Source organism: Engystomops pustulosus, chromosome 6 (assembly GCF_040894005.1).
Source record: "Engystomops pustulosus chromosome 6, aEngPut4.maternal, whole genome shotgun sequence".
NCBI lineage: Eukaryota > Metazoa > Chordata > Amphibia > Anura > Leptodactylidae > Engystomops > Engystomops pustulosus.
The window spans coordinates 103,483,435-103,495,615 of NC_092416.1; the positions used below are offsets into that span (position 1 = coordinate 103,483,435).

The following is a 12,181-nucleotide window of genomic DNA, read 5'->3' on the forward strand; positions in this document are numbered from 1 at the left end:
CATTCTGCTGACTCATGGCAGATGCGGCCCTGGCTGCTCTATATAAGCTTTCCAGTTTTACTAGTCTGCAGATCATTCCGTTGTACTATACCAGAGTTGTTGCAGTTTTACTTTAACATAATTTCTATTGGTCTTTAAATTGTCTGAGGCCTACATCCCCCTGAATCCCTAAGCATACAATGTGCCTATATTGTGCTGTTTACATAAATGGATCTATGAAAAGAAAACAAACATTACACATACAGGTTACACATAAAGCCAAAAACAACAAGCAGACACCACATAGACAGGACCACAGAATATAATTTAGGGCCTACTTGTGATTGTCCTACCCAGTTTTAATTGGTCACTTTGAATCAGCAGGACATGGTGGGGCACTTTCTTTGTGCCACACTGATGAATTTTCTATGGTGACATTTCTAGACATCTTACAGCTACTTGCACTCGGGCAATGTCTAGCAATATGACCAAAGCTGCCACATTTAAAACATTTCACAAAGCAGTGTTTCTTCTGCCTTTCACTATTTGCCAATTTACAATTAGCTATATGACCTAAGCCACCCTAAGAGAAAAAACATGTAATACCTTTCATGGTTGGCTTAGGACAGTTTAGATCGTCTTTACATCTTCTAAACTTCTCCATTGCTAGGGATGCACTTCTAACAATCCTACTTTTGCAGGTCCTTACTATACCAGAAAGCATTGTTTTACCTTTAGCTTTCTGGCTAGGATCACTGTTGGGGATGTTTAATCTGTTGCCAGCTTTTCTCCCCCCTGTTTGCCCTGCAGAGGGCAAAGCTTGGGAGCAAGATGGCCCAAACTTCCTATTTCTCTCCATGATTTGATGGATTCAATACTGAACACATAGTGTGGACAGGCTTGGTGATGGTGGTGCTGTTGGTGGTGGTGTTACATCCTACCTTTGGGGAGACAGGGGGCCTGGTTCATTGGGAGGAGGTGGTACAGACATAGCCAACTGAAGCAGCAAAGGGAGCCTCAGATGTCTGCAGGCTCTTTTGGTGTCATCCACTGCAAATCCTCTTTACTTTGCAGGTGCCTGATCATAATGGAGGTGCTCAGATTGTTTAAGGCTCATGTGGAGTGAGTGACGAGGTGGGTCACTGCACCTCAGGCATCCCGTCCCTATGCAGTGCAACTACACAGTTTGTGTATCTATTCTCTGCCTAGTTACACACAAGACGCCTGCACAGTGCTGCACCTCGCCGCTCGCTGCGCATGACAGGGATAGAAGGTTTGCTTATGCTCTGAGTCAACGGACATCATGAGGGGAAGGTATGAAGAGGGAGGATGTGGGAGTGGGGAGTCTTAAATACTGACAAGCTGGGGGTGATGGCAGGAAAATGCTAATTAGGAAGCTCACGTTACTTTTTAAATGCTGCTTCCCTCAGGACTTCAGAAGGACCTACCAGGTAAACTTTACCTATGAAATATAGACCACTAAGGTATGATAAGACCATGTCTACTATCCACTTTCTGGTGTCTATGGGTACCTGTCCCCACTGAAATATAGCATTCTGGTGACAGCTCCTTAAATTTCTTCTGTCTTCATTTAAAAAAAAAACATGCTGTAAAGTATGAGGATAAATAAATAGGTTAAATAATAACAGGCACAGTACAATGTAATGCTGTATAATGCAAATAGGTCTAAGAGTGATAGTGTAAGTTAACACTGACACAAATACTTTTAAATCTGTGCAATAACACTGACACAAATAGGTCTAAGACTGGTATTTTAAATTAACCCCTTCCCGACATTTGACGTAATAGTACTGCATCGCGGGAGGTGCGTTCCCGCAAAATGCAGTACTATTACGTCAAGCTTCTGGCGCCGGCTCCTAGTTATCTAAAGCTGAATCGGACCCCCCCGCGTCGCTTACCGGGGGGGGTCCGCCGCGTGCCGGGGGCTGCGCAGCATGCTCAGTGTCGTACATTACACAGTGCAATACATCTGTATTGCACTGTGTAACCTGTAAAAAAGCTTGAACAAGAGATCAGAAGATCACTTGTTCAAGCTTAGATGTCATTAACTGTAAAAAAAGGAAAAATAAATAAAGGTTTTTTACAATAAAAATAAATAATAAAAGAAAGTGAAAGTCCCCCCAAACACCACATTTCCCTTTACACAAGTAATAAAGTATAAAAAACACTAAATCACGAAAAATCCCCACTTATTTGGTATCGTCGCGTCCGTAACAATCTGTACAATAAATCCTAATCATAATTGGAACCGCTCGGTGAACGTGGTAAAAAAAAAAAAAAAAAACTTGCCAAAAATTAAAACTTTTAATCAAATTGCTTTACAAAAAATGTTCTAAAAAGTGATCCGAAAAAGTTACAAGCACCAAAATGATACCAATAAAAAGAGCAACTTGTCACGCAAAAAATAAGCTTACAACCAGCTCCATAAACCAAAAAATACTATAATTATGCCACTATAAAAATGGCAATACTATAACAAATGCAATTTTTTCTATTCTAGTTTTCCTTCAATAAAATTGGACAAATATAAATAAAACTATATAAATGAGGTATCACCGTAATCGTAGTGATCCGTAGAATAAGGATAATATATTATTGTTATGCTACAGTGAACACCCCCCCCAAAAAAAATGCTAAAAATCCAAAACAAGAATTAATGATTTTATTTTCCTCCACACGTAAAAAGTTAATAAAATTTCTTCAATAAGCTAAAAACCCACTAAAATTAAGTTTTTTTTACAGTGCATCTCGTCTCGCAAAAAATAAGCCCTTATTTGTCTAAATTGCTTAAAAAATAAATAAAGATTGTATAGCCTATTCCCAACGAGCGTTGTTATAGAACAGTGCGGCGGGTAGTGACTTTCCAACAGGGTAAGACGGCGGCTGTTCACTGATCGGGGTAAGACGGCGGCTGTTCCTCACAGCCATAAATCCTGTCCCATGGACCAGAAGGGTTACGTCCCCCCCACATACCCCCAGTTTATTATCGCTGCTACTGGCTCATCAATTCAGACGAGCCAATAGAAGCGAATTTACTTATGACGTCAGTAATACCAGTCACTATGTCTGTAGACACGGTGATCGGGGCAGGGTGGCGGCTGTTCCTGCGGTCCAGAGGGGTTTTGTTGCCCCCCTCTGTCCATGTTTGCCGCTATTTGCTGGTCGATTTGGTCCAGCCAAAAGCAGCAATATTCGTCACAATGGGCATCGCTAGGGTGAATAAGAGTAACACTTGGTGATAATTTCCCTACTAAAACGAAGATATGGTACAAAAGCGCTGGCCGTGCACATGTCCTGCCGTATCATTTCTCCGTTTTCAAGAGGAAGATATTAGGAAACTAATATTGGGACAAGAAGGACGGAGCCCCAGTACCTCTGGTTTAGATGTTCCTGTATTTTGCCAGGACAGCATTTTCCCGGTGAATTCTGCTGCTTCTAATGGTAGGACTCAATAAAGAGTCTGTTCCAAAAGAGGAGTTAGGATGGACACTACATACTACTAAGAGACCTGCGACAACTCCAGAGTGACAAAAGTTTAGTTGGTCCCCTGGTATATTCTACCTCCTTATACACTAGACATTCACAATTCACGCCTAACCTATTGTGAATTAATTTCGGTAAAATGAATAATTGTAACAACTGTTATGTCCCGTTGCTCCCTATACCCCTCCATTATTTCATAAGGGGCGCCACATAATGGGCACTGAACTTTCCAGAAATAATTGAAATTTCCATCTTGGACTCCATTGCACATCATATTTGGAAACCACCTATATGTTCAAAATGCTCATTTCACCACGTGTATTACACTACACCACATATTACACCTTGCTATATTCCCCAAGGGGTGTACATTCAACAATTAGGGTCACGTTTCGGGTTTTCCTCTGTTTTGGTACCACTACGGCTCTCCAAATGTATCCTGACACATGTGAAGGATTTCTTACAAATTTGGCCTCTAAAAGACAAACATCCCTCTTTTCCTCTACTGTGCGCCCATAGAGCATTTTATATGCACATGTGGGGTACTTCTACACTCGGGAGAAATAGTTTTACACCTTTTTTGGGGTATTTAATATATTATCCCTTGTGGCTTACATAAATTAGGGGTAAAGTGACATTTATAGGAAAATTTTCACCTTTTTAATGATTCGGGCCTAATTGGATCATTCACCTGTAGGGGCAAATACATATATTACACATTGCAAAATTCTCTAAGGGGTGTGTGTTCAAAGATTAGGGTCACTTTTCGGATTCTTATCTGTTTTATACCACTAGGGTTCTCCAAATGCATGTCAAACATTTCTGTCAAATTTGGCTTCTAAAAGGCAAACATTCCCCTTTCCTTTTACTGTGCGCCCATACAACATTTTATATACACATGTGGGGTACTTCTACACTCGAGAGAAATAGGTTTACACATTTTGGGGGGTTATTACATTTTTTTATCCCTTGTGGCTATATAAAATTAGGAGTAAAATGACCTTTATAAGAAAATGTTTACCTTTTATCTATTTAAGTCCTAATTAAATCAAACACCTTTACGGACAAATACACATATTACACCTTGCTAAATTCTCTAAGGGGTGTGCTTTCCAAAATGGTGATACTTGTTGGGGTTCCGCTCTGTTTTGGTACCACTACGGCTCTCTAAATGCATCCTGACATATGTAAAGGATGTCTGTCAAATTTGGCTTCTAAAAGGCCAACGCCCCTCTTTCCCTTCTGAGCTTCACTGCGTACCCATACAACATTTTATTTGCATGTGTGGGGCAATTTTATACTCGGGAGAAATGCTAGTACACATTTTTTGGGGTTGTTTCATCTTTAATGCCTTATGGGATACAAAAATTAGCCGTAAAAGTGACTTTTTGGGGAAAATGTTCACCTTTTTCCTTTTAGGGGCCTAATTGAAGCAAACACCTGTAGGGGAAAATACACATATTACACCTTGCTGAATTCTCCAAAGGGTGCACTTTCCAAAATGGTGTCTCATGTTGGGGCTTTCCTCTGTTTTGGTACCACTATGGCTCTCCAAATGCATCCTGACACATGAAAACTTTTTCAGCCTTTTTGCCCTGCAAAAACGAAACAACGCTCTTTCCATTCCAAGTGCCCCCCTGTGCCCGTACAGCAGGCTACAGGGACAAAATGGGTATTGGCATACTCAAGAGGAATTGCCCTCAACATTGTAAAATGCATTTTCCTTTTTAACCCATTGTGAAGGTGCAAATTTTAGTGTTCAATGAATCTATAGTAAGATAAAATTACATTTCTCTAATTTCACTTTCATTTATATTTCACGCTCATGAAACGCTCAAAGGGTTAACAAAATTCACAAAGGTTGTTTTGAATATTTTGAGGGGTGTAGTTTCTAAAATGGTGTCATTTGTGGGGGGTTTCTGTCATGTGGGCCTTATAAAGTCACTTCTAACTAAATTGACCCTCCAAAAGTAGGTTTTGGTGATTTTCATGAAAATCTGAAAAATTGCACCTAAAGTTATAAGCCTCCTAACATCCAAAATAAAGGAAAAGATGTTTGAAAAATGATGCCAAGTTAAAGCAAACATATGGAAAATGTTAGTTATCAAGTTATTTTAGTGATATGACCAACTTTCCAAAAAGTAGAAAATTTTGAATTTGGAAAACATTGTTTTTTTCAAAATTTTTGCCAAATTTCCATTTATTTCATAAATAAATACTAAATATATTGATTAAATTTCTCAACCAGCATGAAGTACAATGTGTCACAAAAAAACAATCTCAAAATCAACTGGATATGTTAAAGCGTTCCAAAGTTATAACCACTTAAATAGACACATGTCAGATTTTAAAAAATGGGCCGTGTCAGGAAGGTGAAAAGTGGCTTCAGCGTTAAGGGGTTAAAGGTAACCCATCACCAGAGACCTCATTTTCACTAAATGTTACAGAAGCCCATTACAGCTGCATTGCAAATCTGCCTTCCTGCTTTCTCAAAGCATTTGCATTACAATATAATTGTGTGATATAATTTACCTTGCATCCTTGAGTAGTCCCAGAGGATTACCCGTCAGCTCTTGATCCCCCCACCTTTGTGCTCCTGTACAGCACCTCCCTACTGTCGGAGCCAACAGCTTAGCAGTCTGCAGACAAGTCACATGTTGTTTTTTGAAATGCATCCAAACCAAAGCCCAACCCCTGGGACTACACAGAGGATTATGTCAGGGTGCAAGGTAACTTATAACACACTATTATACTGTAATGCAAATGCTTAGAGAAAGCAAAAATGCATATTTGCAATGCAGCTGTAATGGGCTTTTGCATCTGTCTTTAGTAAAAATGAGGTCCCTGGTGACAGGTTCCCTTCAAAACAGGATGAGGCTGGAACTGCTAACTATAAAGCAACAGCACCTTTAAAATTTGATGGACTGGAAAGCTATACAGTAACAGCCCCTTTCATATTTAGATGCAACTGTAAACTATAATGGCAACTTTCAGATTTTGATGGACCAATAAACTATGCAGCACCAGCACCTTTAAGATTTTGATGTAACCTCAAACTATGTTGAGAGTGTGACTTTAAGATATTGCTGGATGATGGTAAAAATGCTGATAGTACTTAGTCTGGTACTGCATTATAGCAGGTATCTGTATCTCAATGCAATTATTCTCAGTGCCTTAAAAAGGACAGTTATTTCAGATTTCCATCTGGCCCTAATCACAGCATCCTGTCTCTACCCATGTGAATAGCAATCATTAGTATCTGAGAAGTCCATGTCTATCTGACCCTGTGAACAGCAGCAACTTCTCCCTAGCTCTGTCTACTGTGTATAATGGCATCTTGACATATGACCCTGCTCTTATACTGCAGACTCACATGCAGGTTCAGACTGCGGAGCCTGCTGCCCACCAGTGAAATTGATTTTGGTGGCCCACCTACTGCTCCGTGGTCACGTTTATAGAATGTGTTTTCATTGCAGTTTGAAAGGCACAGGAAATGCATTAGATAAAATGCATACCAAAGCACATCAATATTTATTGATGTTTGAGATGTGTTTTGCAATGTATTTTAAAACACGATGCAAACACATAATGTGCATGCAGCTTACCCCTTTCACAACCCGTGACGTAATCGCATGTAGCGGGTCGGCTGCGGGTGCAAGGAGAGGGCTCACGGGCTGAGCCCTCTCCATAGCCGGTAACGCTTTGCTGCATATCGCAGCTAAGACTTACCTGTAACGCTTGCACATCGCAGCCAGCAAAGTTACCAGCGATTTTCAAAAAGATGGCAGCACATGGGCGCCACCATCTTGCCGAGGATCGTCGCTCCCTGTGACGTCATCCGTCACCATGACAGCCTTGGGTCTTCTGAAGACCCGAGGCTGTCTCACTTTAACCCTTTCATTACAATGTGCCATCAGCACACTGTAATGAATGAGGAGGAATATCCCCATATACTGCCATACAGTAGTATGGCAGTGTATGATAGGATCAATCGGACAACCTAGGGTTAAAGTACCTTAGGGAGTCTGAAAAATAGTAAAAGTAAAAAAAAAATGTTATAATAAAATCTAAAAATCAAATCACCCCCCTTGTCCTAAAAAGTAAAAATCACAAACACATTAGGTATCGCCGCATCCAAAAATGCCTGTTCTATTAAAATATAATAGCAGTTTTTCACTGCATTTAACCCCGTAACTAGAGCCCAAAGTCGAAAATGGCACTTTTTTTTCCATTTTGGAAAATATAAAAAAATCTGTAAAAAGTCGTACAGTCCTAAAAATGGTAGCATTGAAAACTTCACCAAAAGTCACAGAAAAAGATACCACCCACAGCTCTGTACACTGAATTATAAAAAAGTTATTAGCGCCAGAAGATTGCAAAATAAAAAAAAAATTCTACACAAGTTTTTAATTTTTGTAAATGTATGAAAACATTATAAAACCTATACAAATTTGGTATCCCCGTGATCACACCATCCCAAAGAATAAAGTAGACATGTCATTTGGGGCGCACAGTGAAAGCCGTAAATCCAAGCCCACAAGAAAACGCAGCGAATGCTCATATTGTGGCCTCTCACCTCATTCTCATTGTGTGGCCCCTCATCTCCCCATCATATTGCTGACCCTCATCTCATCCTCATATTGTAGCCTTCTCTCATCTCCCCTTCATATTATGACCTCTCACCTCCCTCTCATATTGTGGCAAATCACCTCCCTCTCATATTGTGGCAAATCACCTCCCACTCATATTGTTGTCTCTTATTTCCCCTGAAATTGTCACCGCTCATCTTGTGGCCTCCTCTCATCTCCCGCTCATATTGTGGCCCCTCTCATCTTCCGCTTATATTATGGCCTATAAATATCCCCTCATATTATGGCCTCTCACCACCCCCACCATATTGTGGCCTCATCTCCCCTTCATATTGTGGCCCCAAATCTCCTCTCATATTGTGAACTCTCACCTCCCCCTCATTTTCTGGTCCCTCATTTCTCCCACATATTCTCGCCCCTCTTTTCCCCCTCATATTATGGCCTCTCACCTCATCCTTATAGTGTGGCCCCTAATCTCCCTCTCATATTGTGGCCCCTCCCATCTTTTCCACATATTGTAGCTTTCTGTCATCTCCCCCTCATATTGTGGCCGCTCATTTTTCCCTCATATTGTGACCTCTCACCTCATCTCCATAGTGTGGCCCTTAATCCCTCACTCATATTGTGGACAGTCTCATCTACTCAACATAATGTACCTTTCTGTCATCTCCCCCTCATATTGTGGTCCATCGCCTCCTCTTCATATTGTGACCTCCCACTTTATTCTCACAGTGTGGGCCCTCATCTCTCCGTAATATTGTGCATCCTCTCATTTCCTCATCATATTGTAGCCTTCTCTCATCTGCCCCTCATATTGCGGCCTATCATCTCCCCTTCATATTGTGAAATCTCATCTCCCCCTCATATTGTGGCTCCTATCATCCTCCCCTCATATTGTGGCCTCCTCTCATCTCCTCCTCATATTGTGACCTCTCACCACCCCCTCATATTGTGGCCTCTCATCTCCCCTTCATATTGCGGCTCCTCACCTGCCCCTCATATTATGATCTCTCACCTGCCCCTCATATTGTGTTCTCTCACTTCCTCCTCATATTGTGGTTTCTATTCTCCCCTGCATATTGTGGCCTCTTATCATTCCCCTTCATATTTTGGTGCCTCACCTCCCCCACATATTGTGACCTCTCACCTCCCCCTCATTTATTCCTCATATTGTGACAGGGGAGATGATGGGCCTCTGTACTGTGATGCCGGCAGATAATGACATCATCACTCCACATCTGCCGGCATCACAGCTACAGGAAAACAGTGAGGATGCAGAGAGCCAATAGCTCTTTTCACCATCCGGTTATTCGTCTCTATCTGTGCCCTCTCTAGACACTGCCAAAAGGGGCGGAGTCAATGGTGGCGGGGGATGAAGTCAGCACTTTAAGGGGAGGAGCTATAGGCATATGGGCCCATCTGTAGGCCAGTCTGACCCTGGTCACATGTCTCGCCTGGCCCACAGTGGACATGCCTTTGATTGCAAAGGAGCTGGAAGTTTGTTGATTGGCTGCTCATAAGTCAATCAACCAGCTTGGTGACTTTTCATTAACACAATCACGAAGCACGAACAGTGGTGTCTGTTGAACCCATCAAATTCAATCCAAATTTGGCGATTTGGGATTGCTCATCACTATTTATGAGATAGAATAGATGATTGCAAAATGATCATAGTCTCACATTCTTAATTCCAATACTAGATGAATCTCTCCTTTATCTGTGTTCTTTTCACTATCTATGCCTTGCAGTTAAGGTTTTCTATTTATAAAACTATTTGTAATATAGTGTTTACAAATATATAAAATATTTAACTGGAGATGCAGTTTTAACTTTAACTAAAGAGCTAACTGTGAGATCTTTAGGTTTGGAGATACACTTCAGTTACACTGATAATAAATGTGCTCATGGGTGATAAAGGTTAAAACATACTTTGCAGACTCTAGGGGAGTGCCTGTCAATGACAGTGCAGAAACCTTGACCACATTCCTTAGTAGTAAAACGTGATGTATAAAAGGTTTCCCCCATTCACAGCCCCTTTCTCACAATACAAGCTGAAGCTGTACTGTGACTTCCGGTTTAGGGTTTTGCTTTTAGAAGTGAACATTTCTACACTTTGCTAATCTATCAGGTAAGCAGAACCATTATATAAAAGAATGTATTTTACACTGTACAATATGGTGTTTATTTAGCCAAATACTTATTAAGATGATATTTTTAACTGTTTTGTGACTGCCTTTTCTTGCTATAATGTATGTAAAATATATTTCAAATTAGACAGCTTAATATGAGTTCATTCAAATGGTTTACATGTTATTAATGTTTATTAACTACTTATGCATATATCAATAATCAATTGTGTACTTTGTGTATTTTTGTAGATCATAGAAATAATCTGCAAGTTTCAATAGAATTTACAGTTATTGGATTGTTTTAATAAAGTGCTCATAATTAGATTAAAATAGAGCTTGCAGAATATTGCAGTATTCTAACAAACTTAATGGGAGAGCTTTATCTTTAGGCAGGGTTTGTGCACAAGATTTTAGACATTCTTAGGAGCTCTGTTGCTGGTCAGTTTTATCCAGGGGCGTAACTAGGAGAAGCAGGGCCCCATATCAAAGTTATGAATGGGGCTGTATACTCCATGTATAAACTTTTACATACATACACACATTTATACACTTATGCTCACCCATGTATGCACTGAAATATACATTTATACACTTACTGTCCCAGTAGCTGTAAACCACATGGTGTAAATAGACTGCAGGAATTAGAGATGAGAGATCCCTAGTCCTGTCGTTCTGTGCCCCCTCCCTTTCCCCAACATTCGTTATCTGAGCCGTCGATTCAATAAGCCCTTAATGATGCAGAGTGAATTCTAGGGGTTTTTTAGACCCTCCACCCCAATGCTATTTTGCAGTAGTTGGCAGTATTGGATATGATTTGTCATGCCCTGTAATATGTAATACCCAGGCCATAAAAGATGTCTTCTAATGACAGGTCATGCAGTCTCATAAAGACTCCAGGCTGTCATAGAAATGACAGGGAACAATGATCCGCCCAATATAGCGCCTTCGTTGGGGATTTAACCCCTTCTCACACCTTGACATAATTCTGCAAGTATTGTGATCCCGTTTTTTTAACCCTATTGATGCCGTGGTCATAGTGACCGCTGCGCCTACAGAGCACTACTGAGACGATCGCCACCCTACGTGCACCATCCTGAGGTGCCCATCATTGCTATGGTAGCCCTGAGGTCGTCTGAAGGACCCCGGAGCTGCTTTCAGTAGAAGCCTGCTAGATTGTGCTAAATGCTTAGGCTGACATGATCCAAGATTGAAAATATGGAGGCATCCCAGATCAACACATTGTAATCCCCAGACAAATAGTGGACCTCAACCTCAACAAAAGACCATTGTAAGAGCAGACTATATAAAACCATCACTTTATTAAGGCACAATTATAAAAAAATATATATTACTTTCAAGACCATAAAATAGAAGAAGCCATAAAAAGATGTGAGCAAGTGCAACAAAGAGACCACTAGGTGTCAACAATAATGCAATGCATAGAGATTGAAGGGGTTTTCCCACTAAATAAAATTCAAAACGTTCAATCCCCTAGTGTTGTTTACACAATAAAGATCTTTTTAACCCCTTACTTTACAATTTTACTCTTATCACTCAGTGATGATCTCAGCAGACACATTATGATCCATTTAGTTCTGTGAGCTGACAGTGTGGTCACCCTTGTGCCTCCGTGTGCCCCTCCGTGCAGGCTGCGGTCTCCCTTACCTCTCCGCGCTCCAGCGGTGTCTCCCACGGGTTGGCGTGTGCATCCCTGGCACCTAGTGAGTTTGCATGCAGGCTCTGTAAAATCTAAAGGACCAGCGCACCACTAATTGGTACTGGCCACATGGTACGTAATAAATAGCCAGCCCCTTCCCTTATGCCCTGTCGGATCTTCGTGCCTTATGCCTAATAGAAAGCTTGTGCCCTATGCCCTCTGCGTTTATTGTGATTTCCTGTTGTGACATTGATTCCGTCCCTGACTTTGCTCCTGTGCTGCCTGTCCTGACCTTCTGCTACATGCCTGACCCTGATCCCTTG

The 12,181-nt window shown here is 41.0% G+C and overlaps 1 protein-coding gene across 3 annotated transcripts in view; it reads left to right on the forward strand.

The window, feature by feature from the left end:
* Positions 1-1,219: 1,219 nt before the first annotated feature.
* LOC140065819 (3-beta-hydroxysteroid sulfotransferase-like) overlaps positions 1,220-12,181 on the forward strand; it is a 132,860-nt gene continuing 121,898 nt past the window's right edge. Inside the window, exon 1 of one of the 3 annotated variants that reach the window (XM_072113377.1) lies at positions 1,220-1,293. In XM_072113377.1, the coding sequence (XP_071969478.1) occupies positions 1,283-1,293 (11 nt within the window). In that variant the 5' untranslated portion in view covers positions 1,220-1,282. Of the gene's footprint in view, positions 1,294-1,319; positions 1,431-10,044; positions 10,201-12,181 lie in introns of those variants that run through there. The other 2 variants (XM_072113379.1, XM_072113378.1) reach the window with 2 other exon arrangements.